This window comes from Pithys albifrons, chromosome 2, assembly GCF_047495875.1.
Source record: "Pithys albifrons albifrons isolate INPA30051 chromosome 2, PitAlb_v1, whole genome shotgun sequence".
NCBI classification, from domain to species: Eukaryota; Metazoa; Chordata; class Aves; order Passeriformes; family Thamnophilidae; genus Pithys; species Pithys albifrons.
In genome coordinates this window covers 51,564,576-51,591,030 of record NC_092459.1, presented here as the reverse complement: position 1 = coordinate 51,591,030, position 26,455 = coordinate 51,564,576, and the positions used below count along the sequence as shown (strand labels likewise).

Sequence of the window (26,455 nt, the reverse complement as noted above, 5' to 3'; positions counted from 1 at the left end):
GCTCTGTCCAGGCATGGCACGGCCATCCGCTGGCAGCCTCCTCACACCTCAGCCCTGCCGCTGCACAAAGGCGCTGAGGGGGGAGCATTCATCTGCAAACAAAGTGCCAGCCAAGCATGAAGTTGAAGGGGATCTCCCCCTCGCCACCGAGATGGCTCCCAGCCCTAACTCGAATGCCTGCCTGGAGCTTGCACACTTTCTGACTCATGCCTGGGGCTGCGGATATGATGATGGTGGTGATTATTATTAGATGGTGGAACGGGACTTTGTGAAATTGGGGCTGGCTGGGGAAGTAAGCAAAGAAGGACGAAAACCAAATTTGGGGTTTGTTTCACAGATCTCAACTGATGTAAATCAGCAAAGACTCATTGCGTCCAGCAGCAGATACATTCAAGGATATCAGCACTGAAGTTGGTCCATGATGTCAGATAACTGAACACAGTTTATCTCTACAACTGTTGCACAATTCTTTGTTGGACAATTAGTAAGTTTAATGTCTACTAACTTACATTTAAGCAGAAACATTAAGACAATGTGTTTAAAATCCATTTCAAATTTCTGTGGTCCTCCAAAACATTTTGCCTAAAAAAGTACTCATTAGTCTCAATGGAAAAAAAAAATTCTTAGTCAATCCTTTGGTGATTGCATATCAACTTTCCAGTTTTAGTTTTGAAAAGGAGTTACATTCTTATCACTAGATATAGATTATCACAGAAAGACAATGAATGATTGTCATGGCTGTTGTGTGATCTTGCCAGACACCTGACATAGAAAAGTCCTATTAAATATTTGGGGTTTCTTGACAGTAGAAAGTAGTAAATACAGGATTTATGCTTGCTAACTTGTTAACTGGCTCTGCTTTTTCAGTCTTCATTCTGCCCATCAAAGACTGACTCCTGGGGTGACACATTCAAACATTTTGTGGCTCACAATACTTACAGCCTCTTGACAGATCCATGAGAATGAAAAGCAGTGGAGTTTTGCAGCTCATTTTCAGAGGCCAGATACTGAAAGCACATAGCCAGATTTTTCTGAAAAAATAGTAGACCTAAAGTGAAAGGAGAGAAGGATGAGTCGGAGAGATTAAGCATTCCATGTTGCCTGAAACATCTCTCACCTTAAAATTGGATCAACTTCCAAAGTACCAATCAATTTGCTTCTCAGATGCAACTTCCCATGACATGTATCATTTAAACTTGCATGACATGTCTGACAGCATGCAGTTACATCCTTTTAAATGCCTTTCAGACTTGAGTTTGAAACTTGCTGTATTTAAATTCCGTTTAATTAAAACTTGCAAAATAATTCATTAATTGTTAATTACAATGAAAATAAGAGTCCAGTTACTTGATTTGCATGCCTTTATGCTTGTTAAAACACAGAGTCAAAGCACAAATAAACCATAGGACTGTGCTTATCAACCAGCAACACAAACACTTATTAAAAAAAGCCCTCCCCTTTTTAAGAGCTTCACAACACATTTGCAATCTTCTTTCTATTACAGTCCATTTCCCAAGAGTCTGCAGGTGCTGCCTATTTCTGCAGTTCAATGACATACAGTTCATGCACATGAATATTTTCATTCAAGAGATCAGAAGTTATCTCATGGGCAGTTCAGTCTCTACTCTCTTATTTCTGGGTATTGGCATTTGGAGATTGACACACAAAAATGATGGAACCAAAACTCAGATATTACAGCAAACCCATGCAGCCACCAGGACATTCAGGGTCTGTCTCTCTTTACCTTGCTGTATCTCATAGATGCACACATACACATGTTTAGGACAGCAGTAGAGGAGCCACAATTACAATAGTAAAATTAGAAATTAGAAGTGCTTGGAAACTGTAATGGATGTATGTAGGAAAAAGTAAAATTAAGAATAGCCGGTGAATTCCCTGAGCCTGCCAATTTTTGTTTTTAGAGAAAACAGTGTCAGGGAGAAGAACGTTTCGGGTTGTTTTGTTACTGGAAGAAAAATTAAACCAAAACAATTCACAGCATAGAAAATTTGAAAGTGTTCCCCCAAGCAATTTTGTTTCCTAATTCTCTTGTCTTCATCATTAGGTTTTTTACTTTTTCTGTAATAACAAGCTAAGTTACATGATCTCTCCCTTTTTCTTCAAGGTAATTTTAATATCAGTGCTCTACTTTTCACTGCTGCTATCTAGTGAAGTTTACAATTAGCACAAGGTGTTACTTGCAGTCCTGTGCTTAGGATTCTCATTATGACTTGAAAATTCACAGTTCAATCTGATTTTATCCTACTGTGGTAATTCCTTGCCAAAGTCACCTTTCAACCATGAAATTAAAAAAAAAAAATTAACAACATTGAATTCTTAAAGGCTTGAATCTCTGGTCCTGTTCTCACAGTTACTCAAAGCAATGGCATCTTGACTAAGAGAAGTTGTGGATGCCTCATCCCTGGAAGTGTTCAAGACCAGATTAGATGGGGCTTTGAGCAACCTGATCTAGTAGAAGGCATCCTTGCCCATAGCAAGAGAATGGAACTAGATGATCTTTAAGGTTCTTTCCAATCCAAACCATTCTGTGATTCTGTGATGTCTTGTATTTCTTTAGCTGATCCCAGCTTTTCACAGCATCCTCTATGCAAAGTCAAGAATTGCTTGAACTATAATTTTTGATATCTAAACATTTCAAGCAACACACAGAAAATGTGTCCAGAGAGAGGAAGATGAGGACTGTGATATGGCTTTCTTTTTATCTATTTTGTTATCATGCTTACAATTGACTTCTGTATTGCAAAAGTATTTCCTAGGCAAAACCTACTCAGTTTTGATACTGATAGTGAATGAACAGCAGCAGAACAAACACAAGGTCATTAAACCATTCAAACAAACCACAAAAGATAAATAGGGCACTATGCCACTTGTAAATCCTACATTGCTTTGGTAAAATTTGTAAACTATACTTAAAAAAAAAAAAGAAAATAAAAAATAAGTAAAAGCTACATAGGCCTCTAGAGAAAAAAAAGAAGGATCTATCTGTACTTATATGAATACATTTGGTTGGTTTTGACAACAGTGAGTTCTGTTGTGGGGAACAAACATTTCCAGTTCCAGAGGGGAAACCTTCACACTTCAGAAAGGCAGAAAGAAGAAGAGGCTTTTCATTCTGCTGTGCAATGTTGGATTTTGTATTTGTTTTGTGTATGGGGACCCAAGCTTTCATGCTGATGGGGAAGTAAAATAGTTCTTTATGGAGTATTTTATAAAGGACTATCAATCATTCCAGCATGAGTCTGAAGCAGAAGGGAAGCAAAGCAGAGGTCATGCACAAAAATGGTTGTATTTCAGGCCATGCAACGAAAGGAGATTTGACTGTGGGAAAGCAGATTCACATTCATGCAGACTCTGAACTTGGCCTTACAGAGCACATAAGTGCTGCTTGTGCCCACAGTATCCTCTTGCTGAGGTCTACCACCTATAAAATAAATCCTGTGATGAAAGCATATCACCTCATAATGCAGTCCTGGAAGGGGCTGATTCATTTAATATCTCTTGCTTACAAATGTACCAAGGGGTTACCATAGTTCAGGCAGCCTCATTAAAAGCATTGCAAAACACAGAACTGAATGGAGGCGAAATAAAAGCCCTATAGATGGCTGTTACACATAATCCATTTGTTACTATGCTTCAGGCAAACAAAGGAGCACATTGTTTACAGACCTGCTTTCTGCCAGCAGCAGGGCAAATTCTTATATGATTCTAGTGAATATTTTAAAATATTCAACAAAATGAAGAGTATGCCTCCTTCGTAATGCTAGTAATTCATAACCGGCAGAGAGAAGAAGGCAGAATAGAGAGAGTGAGAGTAAAATATTGAAATCCAGTAATTTGTAACAGCTGTGTGGGGAAACAAATTATTACTGCTTCTGAGCACTCAGAGACCTGCACTGGAAAAGAGAAGGAATTTTTCAGGACTTTCCATGTGTTGAATGTAGTATATATAAAGTTAAGAGTCTATTCACTGACTAGTAAATTCAGTGGTTTATGTGTTTTCATACCAGTGGGTAAAAAAGTCTCACTAAATTTGGAAAGGTAAAAATAAAAGGATATTCTTGAAATAAAAGTTGGCCAGACACTCAAAACCACAATTGAAGGCACTGAATGAAGCAATGAATAAGACCTGTCTAGTTACAAAACAGGAAAGTTTAAAATATAATTGTTATTTCTAGTTCTACATTTGGTATGCATGTTGAAGGGTTTTTTTCACCTAACCAAGTAATGGGAAACATGGTTTGCAGTCTACATCTTATTTGCTTTCTCATATCCTAAATGTTGTAGATGATGTAGATGTAGATTACATCCTGACCTCACTGGAGTTGCATCAGATTCTAAGCTTGCCAACCTAGGTGTCAGCCTAACCAACTAACACTGATTAAGTCACGTTTTTTCACCACACCTTACTTTGTTTTCCAGGAACTGTCTTCAAGATTACACTCTCATTGCTCATATATGTAAGCACACCAAAATTCCCAAAGTTGAATTTCTAAAAAGAGACTGAACACTCCTTACACTGGCATAAGCTGAGGTGGACCTTATACCTAGACAAAGGAAATGTGAGGAGATTATTTTTCAAGCTGAACATGCAGTACACTACACAGTGTAAACCCTTTCCAATTTAAGCATAGGACAGTGGTCTGTTACCCCAGCTACACAGAAAGGGTTAAGAAATATTTATCACCTGAAAACAAACCTAAGAAAAAGGGTATCAGAGACAGAGCCAAAAAGAAACCTATTGTGAGATTTTGTTTATCAACAGTATAATAACAGCTGTGCAACTGCAGCTGAAGAAATAGATTTTCACCTCCCCTGGTCATGATATGACTTACTCCTGCTCAGAGGCAAGGGGGTAGGTCTCTGTCAAATGGCCTTAGCTCTCCTTAGGGAGGGAAAGCAAAGCAAAGAGACCCTGAATGCAGCTAGAGGCTTCTAAAGGGAATCAACATATCTGCAAGGAAATGGCACACCATGACGCCCCAACTGTTAATACTATCTTTGTTCCATGAAAAGAAGTGGTGGCAAAACATGGCCTGGAGAAAAGATGTGAAGAGAGCACTAAGGCAGATATGCAAATTTCTGTGGGAAAACATCCTCTCAGAGGCATTGAGAAGCACTGACATGTTTTCACATAAATCATTATCAAGACGGGATCCTATTTTCCATCCAAAATCACTCCAGAAGATGGGGGCATCTGAGGGCCATTCCTTTTCCATGCACAAACAACCACTTTTACCTCTATTCAGCTGCTTACACAGCAAATACATTTCTGTATAATTTTATGAAAGTAGCAAATATGATTAAGGTTGTAAGGTTGTTTGTGCATGAGGAGTAAATATGGACAGCTGGGATACAGGAAGAGACACTTTCAGACTTCCCAATTACTGACTTTCTGGATTCAAAGTTCCCAAAGTCATTTGAGGCCCTGTGATACTGTTTGTGTCAGTGCAGCTAATATATTGAAGAATAGAAACTCCAGTGGGATGGATTTCAGCTGCAGCCAGAAGGTCTTAGGAACTAAGGAAGCAAGTAAATGCAGTAAGAGGGAATTTTTAACTGTTTTAATGCATCAAACCTTAATTGCTGGCATATTCTGAAGGACAGACTCCACTGAAAACTTAAATTGATATTATGCAAAAAAACCCAACAATACTATCTGACATTTAGCAATTAAATAAAAGAGGAAATACGATTGGGTGACAGAGACCACTGCCCAGAGAAGCTGTGGATGCCCCATTGCTGGCAGTGTTCAAGGCCAGGTTGGATGGGGCTTTGAGCAACCTGATCTAGTGAAAGCTGTCCCTGCCCATGGCAGGGGGGTTGGAACAAAATGATCTTTAAGGAGCCTTTCAGCTAAACCATTCTATGATTCTATGACAGGGGAAACCATGGGGCCTTAAAGGGGTGACTAAACTCCCGAGTTGAGAGTCAGGCTAAGCAGAGGTGGTGGCTGCCCTGCTGGCTGCTGCAAGAAGGGATCTCGCATTACTGCCATGAGCAGTGGCACTTGCTGAGCAGCCAGCGAGCCTCCAACTCCAGCACCAGCACCCATCCGATGGAGAACCACCGGACCTATGCCCTGAGGAGCCCACTGAATGTTTCTGCTCCTCCTTCCCTGCCCCACCAGCCTGCCTCTGACCCATTTCCCCAGAAGACTCCCTGCTCCTGCTCCTCCTTCTCTGCCCAGACTGAAAAGTCCTGTCTCCTGACAACAGGAATCCCTCCATCCATCCATAAAGCCTCACATAGTACAAGTAATACACTCTACTTCCTCCCATGGGTCACTCTGAGGGGAGTACTTCACCCATACAAATATTTAGCAACCATTTTCAGCCAAAAATTCCCAGCATCACATTGCATGAGACTGTGGGCTGGGGGCAATGTAAGTGATTAATGGGTCCTCTGCAGAACAAAACCTCCTCAGCTCTGTCACAAGATAGTTGCTATGGTTTTTTGACACTGCTTAGCAGAAATTTACTTTGGACCGGGGATTGGAGGAGGGGAGAAATAAAAAAAAATACTATAGAAAAGTCCTCCATTGTATGCTGACAATTATTCGGAGCAAAATCCTGTGCCTGTCTAGAATTTCAAGCTTTATATAAATACTTTCAATTAGTTTAAAAAAAGTTTAAAAAAAGTAGCCAACACAAAATACCGACCCTCCTGTGAAAGACTAAGTTAAATGCTCTTTGCAGTGACTCAGTTAAGGCTATGTAACAATGCACGCTTCGTTGCAATCAGCTGCAAAAACCTCAGAAGCTTTTAGCATGATATTTACCAAACTCTCAAGTTTCAGCTGGCTTAAAAAATGCTCTGTGACAGATGGCAGTTTTCATAGGTGTAAAATGTTCTAATATATCAGACAAGTTCTGCCTGAAACATCCAAATAAATAGGAATGAGAAGTTGGCCAGGGAATGTTTTTCAAATTGTCTAAAAATGGATGCTTCCCACTTTTTATAGCATGAAAAGGCCAGAGCAACACGCCAAAGTTCTAAGGCACTCTACCCATCTGGAAGAACAGTATTTCTGCATGTATTTTGAGTGACACAATCATAGGCTTTTATCACCATCCCCACTTGAAGGAAGATTCTGATAGACAATACTGGAGATTTGGGCTTCAACGATTGTACAAGATCATAGAGAAACTGTTATTCATTAGCATCCTCAGGCATGCCTAAATTGTCTTGTAAACTCCAAAATCTCCAAGAGGCAGAGTGCCCCATCTTCCTAGAAACACAGAGTCAACATCAAACCAGAACACCTGGGAGCACAATTCACTTGGGTTTGTATGTTTGTGCGTTGGTATGTCTTTTCATGTCATAAATCAATGTTATACAGGCAAACATCCAGTGTAACATGAAAGGGAAAGCAGGATAGCTGTGTTATCATATCACTCTGTGCTACCCAAGCAATTATTCCAGGAAAAGTAGTATACTGATACAGATACTCTGTTACTGCTACCTGAGTCTGCATGTTCATTTCCAGGCAGGACTGCATTATGTCACACAGAAATACTTTTCAGGTATATTTGAAAATCCATTCCCTAATCTCAAGTAGGATTATTCAATACTTTATTAATACATCACTTCACTAACTTCAGTGCTCCAAAATCAGTTTTTACCATCAGATCGTCTGGTCCAGACAAACTATCTAAAATCTTATGACTATATAGGACTAAAAAAACTGCTGCACTGTGTCCATTGGCTTGTACTGTGTTGAACAGGCAAGGTGTCAAACTTAGAGCATGCAGGAGAAGTTCTGAGAATTGCTTAACAGTTTCAGTGGATAATGTTGTGTCACTATCAGATTTTTTATATAAACATAACAGTTCCAATGAAAATTTTAATTTAGAAAGTTGTTCGTTCCAGGTTAGAGGGAGAAAGCATAGTCCACACCACAACAGATGCATCACAAATGCTTGAGGGGGAAGGAGACAATGTCGGGTGCACACCCCCACTGTGCGTATCTCCCTGTCTAAAGCCTCATCGAGGTCTTAGTTTTATTCCAGTGAGGAATACTGAAATATCAGGATGCTTTTCAGGATGGGAAAAACTTTTTCTGCCCAGCTCACATTTGCAAGTTCTCCAGCTCAATTATTGCTTATGTCTGAGTGATTGCTTTGAAATTCAACGAAGAGTTTATAGCGTATGAGAACAGTGTCCAACTTTCTTACCCAGTGCAAGCTGGAAGGCATGATGGAAGAATATTTCAGTAATTATCTGCAACATATTTGACAGGTAGATTCAAATAAAAGTAGACAAATTCAGATAAAATTAAAAAATTTCAAATAACAGAAGGAATTTTCTAGACAGTCCTTAAATACCGCTCTACTACTGAAGGCAATGTAAGTTGCACTTGAAAAGCTGCAATTTGGCCATATCTGTAAGCACATCAGTGCTCTTTTCACTGCTTCTCTAAATCCTGGGTTTCACATTTCCAGTAGTTTTGCTTTCAACATTTTTAAGTGATTCCCTTGTTATATTTTCAGTCATCCACCTACTGCATGTTCCCTTCTACATGTGACCACCCTCCTGATACCTAATTTGGCAGGAATTGATATCCAGTGATCAGCAGCATACTAGCAGTGTTCAGTACAGTGCCTTTGCTGTTCCCTCAACCATCAGACACTAATTAAGCATACATAGAACGTTTAACATTTTTTGGTTATTTTTTCTCTGTGTGTTTTGACTTCCTACAGTTGTGATATTCCATACATAGTATGAAAGCAAGACTCATTTTACATTAGAATTCTTTGCAAACCAGGAAATAAAGAAACTGGTAGAATTCCTAGTTAGGACATTCCTCCAGCAGAACACAAAATCTAGGGCTGACAGACGACAAGTGAATTACCTAAAGCAGTATTTTCTTGTTGAAAGTTGTAGTGGTAAGCAGATAGAAGCTAGTCTTCAGTTTTTGGACAATAAGGAAGGAAAGCAATTAATCTTGTTTAGACAGTTGCAGTTACTTTCTTCATTGACATATCCATAGTTCCTCTTGACTGGGCATGAGAGGGACTTCCAAGAGGTTTGTTTTATTCTCAAACTGATATAACAACTCATCTTGTTGAGATTTCCGCAGAAGAAATTTAGATACAGTGTTAAACTAGATACTTATCCTTGGAGATGCTATGTGCTCATCATTTGCCCATTTCACCACGAGTACTTAGTTACCTCCCTTGTTTTAGACAATTTAAGCTCACCAGTTTTACAAACAATATGCTACTGCCAATTTCCTCCAGTCATTTCAGTTTCTTCAGGCTGGCAAGTGAAAAACAATAGAAATTGTGAGATCACATCCAGACACTAATGAGTGCCCCAGGATAAAGCAATTAACATGTGCCTCTGGGTGAACCTTCTCTTTGGTTTGGATCTGAAGCACACTTTTGAACAGTTTGCTGATCACTATGCTTTTATTCATGTTCCAGAATGCTCTTGGAGAGTGTTCTTTTAGATGTAACTGCAGTTAGTAGCTGCATTTCAAAGGTTTATCTAACTTCTTCAACTGCTACTGAAATGCACAGCAGTCACATCAGCTCCTCAGCACCTACTCTTCTGTTAAAGAAGGCACTCCTATTATGCTGCAGGACTGTCTATGTAGACATAGACAGTTAACTCCAGCAGAGAATTAAAGCACAGAAACTAACTGGAAGGAGAAACCAGACTGCTTGGGGATGTATCTTTGCATTTTGTTGCATTCCTGAACTCTGAGGATACCTTCTATAGGATGCATTTCTCCCCTCGATGTGGGCTGAGACCTGTACCTACCACAGGGTTCAGAATCCATCAAGTGTCATGGAAGCCAGCAACCACTTAATACTCACAGAAAGTGTGCAACATGGCAGTAACAGCTGCAAAGAAGTAGCAGTGCTTCCTTCAAAAACTGCTTACTTTCAAAAGCTACAAGTTAAATCCCAAAATATTTGAAAAATTGCTCTCCTTGTTTATAAGCCTCTAGTTTAACTGTAAGTAAATGAAAAGCTTTTTTACTCCACTAGGGGGTGTAATTTAACCTTCCGTAAAATTTGGCTTCACAAATATTTCCCCTAATCCTTCATTCAAGATGGGGCCATAAGATATCCTCTGAAAAGTGAAATGGGAATGGTGTCTACAGCAGTCAGCTACTTTACCAGGTTATGCCTCTTTTGCGTTTCCTATAGCTCCTTAAAAAAGCTGCTGTAAGGATAGAAAAACTTTTTCTATAGAATATTCCTAGATCCATGAAGGAATAAAGTAGGAAACCAAAATAAAAGCACCGTAGTATCCCTCTATCTCTCCTTGTACCAAGGCATGGTGCCTGGGTATCTAAGCTGTTCATGTAATTTATCTCATGTATTTTAAAGGCCAACATTTCTGGAAGCTCTCTCCTTGATTTATGTCCAAGTTACAAGATAATGCAGTCAAACATATTCCTGGATCTTTCTTGGCCAGTTATGCTTGCACTTGCATGGCTATGGTTACATATAAGGGAAGCACAGAATGCTAGCCTGCATAACAGGATGTATCTTGGAGGATATACCCTGGCTAAATGTAACCCTGGTGGAAATATCCCTCTGACTAAAAACAAAAAAACACCTTGGCTGGTGCCATCCAACTTTTGGCTTTAATTGATGTCTAGTTTTTAAAAAAAAAAGTATGCCTGAATCATAGCTTGCTATTTAGACATTTGCAGGCATTTATTTGTTCACATTCACCGAATAAGATCTACTGACACACAAACACACACACACACACACACACACACACACACACACACACACACAAAAAAAAAAAAAGGCAATCTAGTAAGCAAGATGCCCAACACCCCATCCACCAGCAGCATAGAATTCTATAGCTACTAAATCACCAACACAGTCTAGCTCTCCCTAAATTTCAGCAATAAAAAAGTATGTAATGGAAAAATACAACTTGATAATTTTTATAGTGTTTCCAGGATGTCTTGTAGGTGTTAAGCTTAAACAGAAGCCACAGAACTCACAGAAACAAACCAGTATGAGAAAAGAGACAGTTGGTTCAAAGCTCAAGACTGAACAAAACCCATCTGGCAAATTGGAGGAAGCTCAGCTATCCTATCGGCTCCAAGTGCCCTTATGCTATCCAACCACAACTCTGCTTGCTTGCCCTTGGAAAACTGATACTGGTAACAGGTATTTTTTAACAAACACACCCATGAGATACACAACCAAGGAACACATCCAACTGCAGAGGGAATCATCAGCTTTCAGTGCTGAAACTATGTGGCACTTCCTCATAGTCATTGTCTGTACAGTACCCATGTTAATTCAGGTTATTTACATATTCAGATGCATTTGAGAACAGCCAGGACAGACAGCTCTAAAGAGTTTACATGCTCACCATACCTTCTCCAAGAACTGAATTTAAAATACAGGACTGCTTACCATGCATTATTAATGGCATTTCTAAATATTAGTGTCACTAGAGGATTTGTTTCTGAATGCAAATTTAACAAACCAACTATTTTCTCAGTGAATGATTGATGTATGACAAATCTGAGTTATCTGCATGTACAGTTGTGCATGCTACAGACTCAGGAAATTTAACTGAAAATTTTCTTCTAAATATTTCAAGCTGAGGTGGAAACAAACCCAATGGCTACAGAAAAGGCTTTAATCTTATTTTTTAAACAAGTATTGGATTTGTCTCATAACCACTTATGAGCTCCAGTTACTCAGGGATAATACTATCTAGAGTAGAGTCTATGTTGTATTATACTGACCAAAGCCTCCAAAAGTGTAGCTCTTGATGTGACAGAAAAATTGGTAAAGGTTCTTCTTGCTGCTACACACATCAGATAAAGAACGGTCTTAACAGCATCATCTTGTGCATGTATTTAACCACAAGAAAAGGAAGAGGCAGTCTCTGCAATTGTACATTTGTACATGTGATAGTATTCATATTAAGTACTAGACTGTTCTGTGAAAAAAGAAACCTAAGAAACACTGTAAGTGTATGTTTACCCTGTGCCACACAGAGAATGTATATGCTATGTCCAATTACTTATGTTGTTCAATTTAAACCTGGTTTGTGGTTTGCTGCAAAATCTCACATCAGGAGACTTCTTGATAGCAGTATCAATGTACATAGTTCTATATAAGAAAAAGGACTCTGTGCTGGACAAACACACACATTCTGAAAAGGTTAGATTAAGCATTTACAGGATGGAGGGTTTTGTTTTATTAAGTAATTTTTATGCCATCATTCGAAAATGCCCCTAAGCACAGGTGGGTTTGATGAGTTAAGAAGGAAAACTTGACACAAGGAGATACCTAATACTGGCATCGCATCAACAACGTAACTGCACTCAAGTGGGGTTTGCTGACTTCAGTTTGCAAATTGTGTCAGCAGATGGTTGGAACATGCCCCCATAAAAATCCCATGCCTGAAATGGCATTGCCTATGTTTATGCACCCTGAGAAATAAGACTTGGATTTACAAAGAACTGAGTGAGTAACTTCTGTTCCCATTTACTGGGATCACTATTACAGAGCGTACAGGACACTCGAAACAACAGCAAAGTATTTGGCCACAATTACATAGTCAGTAAGCTTTTATTTAGATGATAAAGGAAAACAAGTTTGCAAGAAGAAAGACCTAGGGAGATTTATTGCTCCACCGAAATTTAGAGTGCTCCCTGTCAGCATGTCAGTGCTTGAGCAAAAGAACAATCACGTTCTTTAAATCACAGGCGAAAGTCACTATCTGCGTTAACTGCTTGGAGATTTCATCTCCCCGTTGCCTCCCGCTGGATACAATCTGTGTATGAGGAGTAATCTAAATATTTAATTGCACATATTTGGCAGGTCTTGCACCCCTTTTCACAGACAATGGTTTTGTCATAACTCACAATGAAGTTACTGTAATACTGCTTAAACAGTGTGCTGTGTGGCAGAGACAACTGTTTGGCCATTTCATATAGGCTTTCTGGCTTCAAGTCTTCAATACCATAAGTTTTAGTCAGAATGTATTCTAATTTCCAGTTTGATTCATTTTTTTCATTGGCGTCTCTGAGGTCCAAGTAAAACTGCCAAAGATCCTACAGTTTAAAAAAAAAAAGAAAGAAAAAAATAGTCACGGCTGTATTGCTTTCTTCCCTGCTTCATTAAGTCTCTGGAGTGATATATTGATTAGGAAGCTGTCACTCCTCATTATTCACAAATGACTAGAAGGTCATGTCCCACCCCAAGAGCCGGGCTTACACCCAAAGCTGGTACTTGCAGTGTGGTAATGGTGGGGGGATGGGGAAGAGAAGAAAACGAAGCCACTAAAGGCAGCAATAGCCATGTTAGAAGTCCTTCCTGTCCAAGCTCCACTACGGTCGTGTCTGCCTTAGGAGTGGGGCAAAAGGGTGAGAAACAGAAGTCTTAGGGGCAGAATGGACAGAAAAAGAATGGCCCAAGGAGAATTGAACGGAAAGACAGAGATGTGATGCAGGAGTGAAATCTGCACAAGAAAGCAGCAGCCTGTATTAGCATAGGTCTCCAGAGAGAAACACCAGTCCCAGTCAAGCTGCAGGGTGCCTTGTCACTGAACTCAGTGAAGTCAATATTTTTTCCTGAATTACAGAGAGAAAGTCCAAGTCATTCAGAGCCAGAGTAATTATACAGGATTCACTTCATCTCCAAAAATTATGAGACTACATATTAAAAGGATTTCACTTTTTTCCTTCTAAATTTGTAATTTCCTATAAAGAGTACAAACCCTGTATAGAAAGATGCATGATTACGAAAGACATCATATGGTTAAAAGTGCTTTCCTTCATCAGCCTTTCTACACCCTTTAGAAGCACTTCATGGAGTGCATCCCAAAGCTCAGGCTATCTCCAGCAAACAAGCCCAGGATTTTGGGTGAACCTCTTTCACGCTTGCAGCACTTCCTGCAAATAGTTTTAGGACTTTGCCTAGAAAAATTCTGACTGTCTTTGATTCTATGTCACAAGAATATCCCATAGAGAACAGAATGCACTGGGTAGTCCATCAGGCACAGGAAGACCAACCAAATTCTCTTTCAGATTTCCTTTCCTTTATCCAGGGATAAAAACTAAGAGCAAGCACCAAAGTTCCACTGATAGCCATGATACTACATATCACTGTAATTTTTAATGACACTATACTTAAAGTCTTAAACAATGCTTCAAAATATTTACTTACCAGCAAGCTATAATCAAGAAAATCATACTGATATAATCTGACACCAGGGTTATTGGACTCCATTTGCCATACATTCTTCACTGGGGTTACAGCAGGTGCCACAAATAAGGAATTGACTGGCTTTTCTGCGGAAAAGGGAAGGTGAGGAGACAGCTTCATTTCAATCACTTTTTCAAAGAGATGTTTTTGTAGAGAACAAACACAGCAAGAACAAGAGTGACTGGCTTAAAGACATTACCATTTTTTCACCCAGATAAGTTATATCACTGTGAACTCCATCCATACTTCTAACAGATAGACCAAACCCTGTGTGAAATACCAAAGTTCCCGCTCCAGTGTGTACCACTTAAGTTTGTCTATACTAGAGGCTTTCCAACCAATTCAACTACCTTTGCAAAATAGTCTTGCTTATATGCAAAGTCTCTTCATTTTGCATGTTTCTAGTGAAGACATATTCATAACATTTACTTGATGCTTTCCATACTGTATTTGACATATTGCTTTATGTGTTTATGATATTATTACAATCACCAGAGTCTCATCACCTGACCCTGACTTCACTCAGCTAGACTAGATCAGCACCTAGTAGGTGAATACCAATCTTTACAGAAACTGAGATGTGAGGATTTAAGTGGGTTTAAATGAGACAGAATATGCAGGTAAGTACATTGAGAGATTCTCTGTGGAAGAAGAAAGAAACTCTAACTATTCCCTTCTCTGACAATGTCACAGCAGTAGAATCACAAGGTCATGCTCCACATATGATCATAAGCTTTGAAAGCTTGGAAATCAGCAAGTTCTGGAGAAGATAAAAAGGGGCCCTATCTCGTTACACTGATGTTGGCTGCAATATTGCAATTATCTTGAATTCTCTGGAATTTTGTCAAGAGGAAAATGTCATGAATAGAAGACAGTCTAAAACTGTACAGCTAAACACAATATGTATTTAGCTACATGCAACTTTACTGTTTAAATTTTGTAAAAAGATACAAAATTACTAAAATAATTTAGAAGCAGTTGCACATGTGAATTGTAATAACAAGCACCAAGATCAGCCTGTCCCTAGTGAAATTTGCAGTAGAGATGATGATTTAATGCACAAATGGGACAAGGAACAAAGAAAAAAGTAGGTATAAGACTGCCTTAAATAGCATTTTAGAAAACTATGAAGAGCCAGTTCCTTCATTAGTCTGGATTCTTTTTTCCTAGAGATTAACTCCATGATAACACCACATAAAAAGGTAAAAATATGGGACAGCATTAACCCAGTAAGCATTTTGGGCATTGCTCTTAAGAGTTTATTAAAAAAAATAGATGACTAGCCAATTAACATGTGGGCATTTTTTATAAAGCAAAGCAATGGACCTCTCACTGTTCTATGCTACAGACACAGTTTGGTAGAGATGTTAGAGTGCTCCATATGGCCATGCCAATGCTTCAAAACTAAGGGATTTCAAAGCAATAAACAAAAATTTCAACATGGGTGATTTTCTTGAAGGGAAATTAGCTGATCTAAGAGATGCAACAGGCAGAGACTTTCTTTCCCCTGCCTCCTGCTTACCCTTATCTTAATTAACTTTGAAGCAGCAGGGAACTCAGCAGAAAGGCACAGTAATGATGCAGGAAACACAAGAACATAGAGCATGTCTAGCTGGCCTGAGAACATTCCCTTTGACACGTTACACAATAGTAACTGGCTACTATAATTTGCCTGTGTCACTGAGAGAGTGGAGAGGAAAGACTAGAAATTCTTGTCTAGGCATAAGCATTCATTAAAAAAGAAAAAATTAGGAAGCTTGAGGAGACTCTTCTGACTTCAATAAAAAAGACAATTTGCCCTGCAAAGTTCTCTTTGAAAAAGAAATGAGATTGTGTGAGACTTGAACTCTTGCAGACAAATAGCAGTATTTCCCAATTTCCTTTTTCAATTGTTTGTAAAAGAGGCTGACTAATAAAAACATGGAAGAAAGTATTAATTTGCTTTCAATCAGGAAGACAAATATTCAGGAGTCAGCAAGCATCATTACCTTCTTCATCCAGGAGGACCATGATACTATCTCTATGTGTGTGTCCAAAAAACTGGCCCACAATGACACTACTGTATTTGCGAAAAATCTTCACCAGTCTCTCATTGTAGTACTCCCTTATTGCTGTAGTATTCCTTGCATATGGCAAGTATCCTATGGGTACATGACCTATTATATATACCTAAGGAATGAAATACAGAAAGCACAATTAGCACCTTCATTTGAAACTCATACTTTTAGCTGTAATCTAAAAACGGTTAGCATAGTTTCATAATAATGTTATCTCAGAAATAACGTTCCAAAAAATGTAAATCATTACAGGTTTCTTTTTATTATAAAATACAAACAGTCAGAAAGTTTAAATTTCTAATATCAATTAAGTATATTATTGGAGAAAAAAATGTTCCAATAAATCTATGTGTGATTTAGGCCTAAAGAAAATGTTATCAATTACCTCAAATTAAAAAAAAAAAAAAAGAAGTTACTAGGGTAAGACATAATTTGGCATCACAAGGGGGCAGAAGGAAAAACTTATGTTCAAGTTTTACAGAGTCTGCATGGTCAGAGAGTCACGAGAAACGCAGAAAAAATGGCTGAAACACCCCTAAATGAAATAGAGACTTAGTGCCAACTGCACACACCAGCTAATAAGCTGCAGAGTTTCATGAGAAAGGGAAAGCTCTCCTTTCTCCTAGCCATATGATAAGGTTTTTTAAATTACAACACTGTAGCAAAATGTAAACACGTTGCAAATTAAACACATCTTCTGCTCAGATGAGGATCTAAACCCTGCACCAACCAACCAATCAATCAATCAATCAATCAGGAGACAAGAATTTATAACCTCACTTCAAAACCTAAGTATTATAAGACAATTTATTATAACACTCAAATCATAGCAATTGCATTTTTGATACTTCTAATTATATTAAAGTGTAAGTGAATTATGCTAGCTTTTGTCTTAGGACAAGGGTGTATATTTTAAAATTAAAGGCTATGGGTAAAAAAGGTCAGAAACTAGCTTTTGCAGTATTTTACATAGTAGGAAAGAAAATGTATTCTACTGTATAAGTTGAGAAACTTCAAATATTAATTCTGCAGCGTGATGTGCATATTCAAAGAAGAATTATTAAAAAATAATTTTTTATATTGTAGTATCCTTCACAGCATTAATATTGTTCGAGAACAATGTTTAATTATTTCTACTTCTTTTTCTTTCAAAGTTGAAACAAAAAATGATGGGTTCTGTTTATGGCCCCTACCTTTTCCTTCTTTTCTGAAGAGGTTTCAAGTATTCCCTCCAGCCAGGCAAACTGGTCGGCTGGGTCAGTGATATTCACAGTTACACTGTTGGGGCTGTAATATAAATTCGTGTTCAGACTGATTATCCTGAGTGGTTGAGAGCTATCACCAGATTCAAACAGCTGTGTATAGAAGCCACCTGTGAAAAGAAGACCAACATCCTATGACAAACAAAAGGTTTCAAGGCACAACTTTACAACTAAAGTACACCACTGACAAAATACCCAAGCTTACTCTGTCTAGTAGACTATGCATGCTTATTCAAGCCACACATCACTTTAGCACAACAAAACATCTTAACAAAGTTTTCAGCCACATTTTAGTAGAAATTTACACTGAATTATTTATGAATTCTTGCCTGTAATTGTCTTTGTGTTTATTTGACAGTATTCAGATGCAATTATCCAACTGACATGCAACAAATGCCCTGTAACGTTTCTTCCACACTGAGGTACAACAGTTGTTAAAAGGCCCACATTTCTTGAAATGCTGTAAACATAAAGACTCCCTCAAGAAGAACTGTTGAGTTTAGTAGCCTTGTGCTTTGGAAGTATTTTAACTTCAGATTGGTAATACAGTGAAAAGTAAAGATCACAGTTTTCAGTCCTAGCTCCCAAAACTCTCCATGGCATGCTTCTTCAATGGGTGTAACTTCATAGTTAAGTGGAGCCACAGCAACAGAAGTATAACAATATCCTTTAAGTTATTGTCTATCCCTTTGAGTTTCTTAAAGTTTCTGCTTCCATTCTTATCCAAAGTTTAATCTCATTCAGGACACAAAAACACAAACTAAATTTCCAAATCCGTAACATTTGAGTGGGTTGGAAACTGGGTTGAACTTTTCAGTCCTTTGCTAAAAAGAAAAATCCTGATTAGGATATCAGTATTCTCCCAGTTAGTTATATGGACACAAACATTAACAGTATAATCACCATAACTATGTGCTATCATAACCTGAACAAAAATGTACGTATTCAATATGCTCTGAAATACATATAGCATTAAAACAGAAAAAAACATTTTAACAGTCTTTTACAACCAAAATTGAGTTTTCTTGTGCATCCATGTGTCATCATCTAAAAAGTATTAAGAGGTATTAATGGCAGAAAGGTAATTGTACATTGTTACAAAGTCAGTAACACTGTACGTGTGTACAAGAAGTGATAATTACTGCACCAGAAAGGAACAGATGCACCCTGAATACAGGCATTGCTATCCAAAAAGATAAGTAACGTCTTCCAGGAGGAGCATTACAAATAATCCATTGTTCTGATTCACCCTATGAGACTTATCTAACCAAACAGGACAAATCCAGAGAAACATTAATTCCCTGAGACTTAGCCCCACAATGCATTACTGTCATACTTTACCTTTTCTGAAAGTATTGATTGCTTCATCATTTAGCCAAGGTTTCCAGAAATCTGCTACAGCATTGTAAACTTCACTGGTAGTTACAGGAAGCTGATCCTATGAGAGAGGAGAACTCACCTAAGTCTTAGCATTCAGATACACAGACAAAAAAAAAATCACTAAATTATCCTACCTGGCCTCTTGGATAACATGTAAGTATATCCAGTCATCACCAGAAGGAATTCAAGAAAGGGAAAAAAAAAAACAAAAACAACTTTTGAACATCCAGTATTGCTGATCAGCTTCAAATGCCTAATCTTAGTCAGAACTGACCTCATGGCCTTGTAAATGCGTTAATTAACTAACGCCAGAAATATGTCAAGCCTTAGGAATACAGCAGTATGGAAAACCATACATTCTACAAAATTAATAAATATATCAGCTGACAAGTCAAAGTCTAAAAATAAAGTCTCTTGGATGACAAGCTTGAATGTAAACTTCTTTTATAGAAGATAATTTTTTCCAAGCAACCTGTGGTGCATAGCAGCTCCCCAAACTCCACTATGACCCTCAGAAACATTTAGGTGAAATTGGCAAACGTTACCATGAAGCCCTGTAGTTCTAGTAACAAAGCATTTAAAATGTAAAAGTTGTGTCAATGTTTCGGCCTGTTAAAATCATGCTCTGATCTAACCCTAATACCAACCTGGCCAAACAAGCGTTGAAAATAGGAACAGCATTGCAGTGCATGTTTTCTTAAACATAAAATTTGACCTTTCCAAGATCTTTGAAACTAAACCTATGTTGTTAGAGGCTTAGGCAGTAAGTCTCTGTCTAGGAGCAGTGCAATTAGAGGTCTGTTTAGACACTTGTTGCTTGCTGTGCACAGACATCAGTTGTTAGGACAGCTTTGAGCCAGAGCTAACAATCACTAAAAGACACAGCAAAACCAGATCTCAGATAAGAGACATGTTATGGACTAAAGGTGGTTTGGACCCAGGCAAGCCAGTGTTCTGTGATCTGCTAGACAGTAGTTTGGGAATTTGTTTTAAGCAGGGGCAAGGGTGTGAAATAAGACTATGCAGAAAGATCAAGGTCACAGTATACAGTCTGAAAGTTATCCCAATGCTTGATTACCCTGAGTAGTGTTTTTGACATATTCTGCAAGAAAAATCACCCAAGACTGTTCAGTTGTTAAGACAAGTCAGAACACAATGGAGAGTAATGAAATTCTTTGGTGCGTGGTAAGCGTGCAGCTTTCACACTTGCTTTGGAACAGCCCACTGCATGTGGCTTGTTCCACATGACTTCCAGCCTACAGGACATTTGCTAATCAGGTTCATATGAAAACCTGAAATGTCATAAACTGCAAAAAACAAACATTAAAAAAAAATCAAACAAGTTCAAATTACCCCATAGTGGGGTATTCTGATCCCATGATCACTTTCAAGCAGTAAGTGAAAAGCTTGCCCGTTCTGCACATTGGTGAAGCATGCCACTTCAAAGCAAAGTATCACACCAACACTCCTGTGTGGCTTTGTGCAGAGAAAACGACAACAATCACCAGTTATTCCAATCATCAGCTTGCTTCAAAGTCCTATTTGCTGCCCATCTGCCCCTCCTGAGAATCTTTTTCTTCAATCTTCAGATTTAAATTCACAAATAAAATTCACAGTTGTTAAAAAAGTCCCTACATTCTTTGTCTACGAGATTATTGCATCTAGGGGGTTTTTTTCTATATCAAAGGAGACTACTGAATGACAACTATTCTCTGTTTAGACATTTTTAAAACAAAACAAAATGAAAACAAAACACTGACTGAGACCTCAGTTAAGGGGTTATTTATCAAAATACTAGTGTTTTCCAGGAAACCAACCTGGCCCCATCAGTGCACATGATAAGCCAACAGTAAGAACACAAGAGACTGATGTTTCAGTTTAGTTTCACATTTCCAAATTTTAGTTTCACATTTCCAATATATGTCTAGCTCTTGTTTTTAACTCTCACATTTCCTTTTCACCCTCTCTCAGTACCTCTGTTACTCCTCAGTTTGGAAACCACTGATTCCAGCAATGACACAGGCAATGATATAATTACTTACTACTCCAACATATACCATGACAGGCCTAAGGAATAACTCAGACTGCTGGAATAAAAGCCTTTGGGGTATGAAGGGGTGGTACTGAATCCCCACGAGGCATTTCAAACAAAATATTTTAGTTGACCTGCCCCACATCCCTTCTGATTCCCTCAGATCCAATGGCAGCACTTGCCTCTAAGTTCTGTGTGTTGCCAGATCAACCCACACCATGTTTTAAAGGACACATGAAGCAACTGTTTACTTTTGAGTTGTGCCAAGAATAATATTCACAGTACACTCAAAGTGAAAAAGCACTGTCCTCAGCTGCACATAGAAATATTCACATTGATGATTCACTGGCTAAGTGTCCAATAAGAAAAAATAGACATTTTTAATAATAGTGGAAAAAATATAGGAACACTACAAAATTTCTGCAATAGTTTGATTAAAAAAAAATAAATCCAGTGATGCCAGCAGACAGTTTTCCAGTGGGCCTTTGAGAACGCCTTGAAACTTATCACAGGCTCACAGATCCATTAAGGATGTAATTTCTGCTAGATTAAGTTATTATATATACATGCATGATGTATATAAGTGTGAGTTAACTATTTTGACACATGGTGGTTCTAAGCCAGGAGCAATGATTAGCAGTAAATTCCCATGACCTCAGGCCATGTACAGATTTTACCTGGCATCAACCTTTCCGTAGGCAAGAGCACAAAGAAAGAGAGGTTGTTTCTGTTCTACAGTGGAACTAGTTATAATTTTAAATGCAAACTGAAGAATTGTAGGTTTCTGTTTCCAGAATAATTTCTGAGGAGTTAGGAACACACTCAATATGATGTATGAACTAATTGCTAACTTTTCTTACCTGTGGCCAGTAGTCATGATTGCCCAAGGCTGGGAATACCTGAAGATCCGGAAAGAAACTACGAATTGTAGAACTCATATTGCCAATGATGCTAATGACCAACTTTGTGGAGAGCTCTTTTACAGGAACATGAGGAGGGCTATCTCTGAAAAAGTAAAAGGCTTTATTAACAAGGGTTTGTTAGGAACATAAGGAAAGGCAAAAAAATTCTGCAAACATCAACATTCTAGAATGTAACACTACTTTACTTTTTAATTAAACCCATATAACTGCTTGAAATGTGCTTTGCAAAGCCTTTATATAAAAAAAGCAAAGAAGTAGACTAATGTTTATCCTAAGATTCATATCATAAGGAAAATTTCTTAGAAATTAAAATAATTTAATGCCATCATTTTGTGCTACTGTGCAGCTTGGATTAGATATCTTTCATCACCTGTACAACATTGCAAGTTTCTTTTTTCCTTTTTAATAACATCCTGTTGAAAATTAAGTACAATAAGGTAAGTGAAATAAATTCATTACTTATCTTCACATATTAGTATTTTTAACACCCTTCCCCAGCAAAATTGAGTGACATAATATAAACAAACTGGTTCTCACAAACACTCAAAAATACTAATCTCTCTGATAAATTATCCATTGATGTATACCATAAAAAATTATGTGATGGTAAATTGAGAGTGTTGCTGTGGCAGAAGGGTACATCAATACTATCTTTTATGAAAACATAGAAAGTAACAGGGCACAGTACTACCAAACTATTCATATGCCTCCCTTTCACACTTCTCATTCCACTCCCACTGCTAAGGAACACAAAGCCTCCCAGGCAACACATTATTATTAAGATAATTTTCTAATACAGAAGATTGGAGCAGGAAAGGTAAACATTTTTACTCAACAGAGGCCTGCAATGAGAGACACTTTCCTGAGAAGCACAAGAAACTATGAGTGACAGTACTGAAGAAAGAGGCAGCATCTACAATACTGTTACCCTCTCCTTGCCAGCTGCTGATCTAGAACCCACACAAGCACAAACCAGAGTGGTAACTTTATACATTTTTTTTTAAATGTATAAGCTATAGCATTGCTTGATTCTAGTTACATTCTAGTTACGTCCCACAGACCCGTAGTTACAGAGTATCTTCTAAGAAAGGCTGCACTTCAGATTTAGGTTAGACTTCAGATGTAGACCTGAAGATCTACAAAATCCACTGCCTCTTGTAATAAATCATTTCAGTCAGTTATTGCCCTGGCCTTTCTTCTTGCTTTTTTCCACTTCCCACCTTCCCTGCACCATTTCTATTAACTTACACTAATAGCCATGCGGTAAATATCACAATGAGTAGTTCAACAATTATTACAGAGATCGATGTCTCTTCCTGAGGCTTTATATTCTCAGTCTTCCACTTAGTAGCCATTTGGACAACTAAAGGGACAACTAGCATTTGTGAGGTACTGAACTCAGACCTGATGGTGCAAATATAAGCTTGTGAATTACCACACTATCTGGCTATAGCTGTTGAGTAACTTGAACACTTACCCTGTCCAAATCATGAATGAAACCTGCTCTTTTGAATCCTTCATGAATGCAAATGCTGACAAAATAAGTTGATAAGGAGAATCACACAAAAAGTCTCCAAAAGGGCCTGGGTTGGAGGCATTGGCTCCTTTGGAAGAAGAACAAACTTTGGTGCGATCAGAGGTAATGTGATAAGTTGGATCTAAATGTAGATCAGACACATGCCAGAACTGCCCTGTTTGCAGAAAACAAAGATTAAAGAAAACTGCGTTATTTGCATCTGAACTGGATATACAGAGTAATGCCAAGTTTGCTTCAGTTTGTCTACTGCTACTCCTCTTTAAAGTCTTGAAAAGGAGAATAAATTTAACCAATTGTTGATTAGCCTGTCTGATAAATGTGAGCAAGTTGTGCATTCCTGACAGGAGTCTTTCACATAGTCTGTTTAGAAAAACTGAAAACAGAAGCAGAGGAATGGGTTTACACTGTTCACCAGAAATAAAATGGAGATTGGAAGGAACTGAAAAATCAGCTGTTTTTCATTAATAGCAATCTGGAAACTGCAGAGTGGAGGAGGCAATAGGACTTCTCCACTTCACCTGAAAAGAGAGGGAGCTGCATTTTAATTATTTTTTCCAGATCTTCCCTATCTGGAAACTACTATAAAAGATGAGTGTCTAGAAAGAACGACAAGAAACAGCATGTGTGCAAAAATTTCAAAGCTCTCCTCAGCAGCCACAGGAGCAGAGACTGGGCTTCTCACCATAAAGCAGTGTGTCAGCCCAACCCATTCACTGCTTTCCAGGCTGACAGGTTCTCAGTCATGGCTGCACAGCACTGCATGGATAAAAGAGCTGAGATATACAGGTATATGATGAACAAGATGAATGAAGCCTGTATCAATCTATAAGCTTTCGAGTTTCATGTAAAATTGTAGTAATTTCTGTCAGTTTCAAAGCACTTGGTAAAGGCTTTGATACACATGTATCCGGGGCAGTGGTTGTGAAACAGAAACGGATATAAATTGATTTTTCCCAAGGTCACATGCCCACTCTGTGGCTGAGCAGGCACCACACGACTGTGCCCCGTAGAGTTTTATTTTAGGAAGCAAAGACCAGCAGTGCTCAAAATCAGTAGAACTGTGGCTCCTACCAAGAGAAGTCAGAGAAACAAACGCCGGAATGCGTTTGGTCCGAGGCAAGGGCGAGTGACATGGAGTGACAATTCCGTGGGAAACAATTTCCGAGCGTGTCCGGCCGCACCGGGGTCACGCCGGGCAGAGCCGTGTTTGCAGTGCGAGGCTCGGGGCAGCGCCACGGCAGGGCAGGGCTGGGCTCACCTCACCTCACCTCACTCTCTGGCTACCTGGGTACAAACGCAGCTTAGCCCCCGCACCTGAGAGCGCCGTGTTTACTGATCTGCCACGTGCGGGCGAAGCCCTGGGCACAGGGAATACCGCGGCAGGCTCCGCGGGCAGCGGTGCCGGAGAGGGCAAAGCAGGCGCAAGCGCGGCCCCGCCGGGCCGGCAGTGCCGGCAAGTGCCCCCGGCCGGGCCTCCCTCCGCCACCCCCCGGCCCCACAGACGGCCCCGCTGCCCCCGCCACTCACCCGCGGCGGAGCGGGGCTGAGGGCCGGCCGGCGCCGCCTCCAGCGCGGCACAGAGCAGCGCCAGCCCCAGCGCCGCCCGCAGCTCCATGTCGGCCGTGCGGGAGCGCCTGGCTCGCCAGCGGCTCTGCCCGTGCGGCTGCCCGGAAAGGGGCGAGCCCCGCACGGCTTGTGCAAGCCCGGGCCTCCCCGGAGCCGCCGGAAAGCACCGCGCCCCGCCCGCCGCGCTTGGGGCAAGAAGCCACCCGGGCCGCGGCCCCCGCCCGGTGCCGGGCGGCGGCTCCCGAGGGGCGGCGGGGGCGGCCTCTGTCGCCTCTGCCAGCCGTGCCCTCCCTGACCTTCAGGAGCTGCCGCCCCGGTCAGCGCCGCGGAGCTCGCAGGAGCCGCGGGCAGGGCCCCATCAGGGCGCCGGGTGATGACAGGCGGCCGCGAAAGAAGGCTGCGCTCAGGACACCCCCCCACCACTCTCAAACATCTCTTCGAAGGAAGGTTTCTCACGGGTATACATGTGAAAATGGATCTCGGTTACTTAACATGCTTTAAAATAAGAAGAACAAAAAAAGCTGATGAAATATGCTATCAAGTACAACTTTAATGTAGTTTAAGGGAGTGATGAGGTGTATTGCAGATATGAGCCTTGGCTGCCAAGGCTCGACGGTAGCAGAGCTGCCATTTATTGCTGTTCCATCTAAAGGCAGAGTAGTTGGTGTCAGTTTTAGGAGCAGATCACAAGAATGGTGTCATGGATCCTGAGCCTGCTGTCCCAATGCTCACTACCCTGTTCTGTTCGGGTCTGCTTTCCAAGGCTGTGCAAAGCTGTTTTATAATCAGCAGCTGTCACTTTTGCACTCCTCTGAGCAGTGTCACAGACACTTCACAGCACCACTTCTCCACTTTTCTCTCCCTTACTTAATTTGACATTAATATTTTAGAAAAGCAACAGACTACCAATAAGCTTCATGGTTTCATATTACATATAGAACTGATGTATGTGGGGAAAAGTAGCCTTTGTTTAAAAGCAACTGTAACAAACTTTTTACTGTTCAGGGATTATTTGTAAACAAAGTCCTAACAACAGGTATCTGCATTCCTTTCCTCATATTTAATAAACCCCTTATTTTCTTAACAAAAAAAAAAAAAAAAAAAAAAAAAGAAAAATCATGACCCCACAAAACACTCCTGATGAAGATAAATGCCAATATTGGGGAGGCGAGTCTTTTTCCCAGTGAAAAAAAGCAGCTGCTCCCAGCTTTCTGAGAAGTGGGGGCTGGGAATGACAGTCATGTGGCAAATGCACCCGCAGGCAATAGAGGGAAGGGAGATGAAAGCTGCATCAGGTACTGAATCTGAGGATTAAATGAGCTAATAAAACTGCAGGGCAGAAGATTCTGCTTAAATATAACTTTCACTGTAGCAGTTAAGCAGCCCAGAACAGAGACTGTAGCTCCCCATATCACTGAAGCAAGTTCTATTTTCCATTCTCTGATGTAAACTGTTTGCTCCTAGATTTTAAAA

General features: G+C 39.6%; 1 protein-coding gene across 4 annotated transcripts in view; it reads right to left on the bottom strand.

Annotated features, from left to right (window-relative positions):
• SMPDL3A (sphingomyelin phosphodiesterase acid like 3A) overlaps positions 1-25,142 on the bottom strand; it is a 72,403-nt gene extending 47,261 nt beyond the window's left edge. For 3 of the 4 annotated variants that reach the window (XM_071548993.1, XM_071548992.1, XM_071548994.1), the window contains exons 1-8: positions 24,944-25,142; positions 23,357-23,570; positions 21,817-21,961; positions 18,886-18,982; positions 17,476-17,654; positions 16,214-16,394; positions 14,187-14,311; positions 940-1,048 (exon numbers count right to left, since the gene is read on the bottom strand). In XM_071548993.1, the coding sequence (XP_071405094.1) occupies positions 940-1,048; positions 14,187-14,311; positions 16,214-16,394; positions 17,476-17,654; positions 18,886-18,982; positions 21,817-21,961; positions 23,357-23,570; positions 24,944-25,031 (1,138 nt within the window). In that variant the 5' untranslated portion in view covers positions 25,032-25,142. Of the gene's footprint in view, positions 1-939; positions 1,049-12,568; positions 13,073-14,186; positions 14,312-16,213; positions 16,395-17,475; positions 17,655-18,885; positions 18,983-21,816; positions 21,962-23,356; positions 23,571-24,943 lie in introns of those variants that run through there. The other variant, XM_071548991.1, reaches the window with a different exon arrangement.
• Between the last annotated feature and the right edge of the window lie 1,313 nt (positions 25,143-26,455).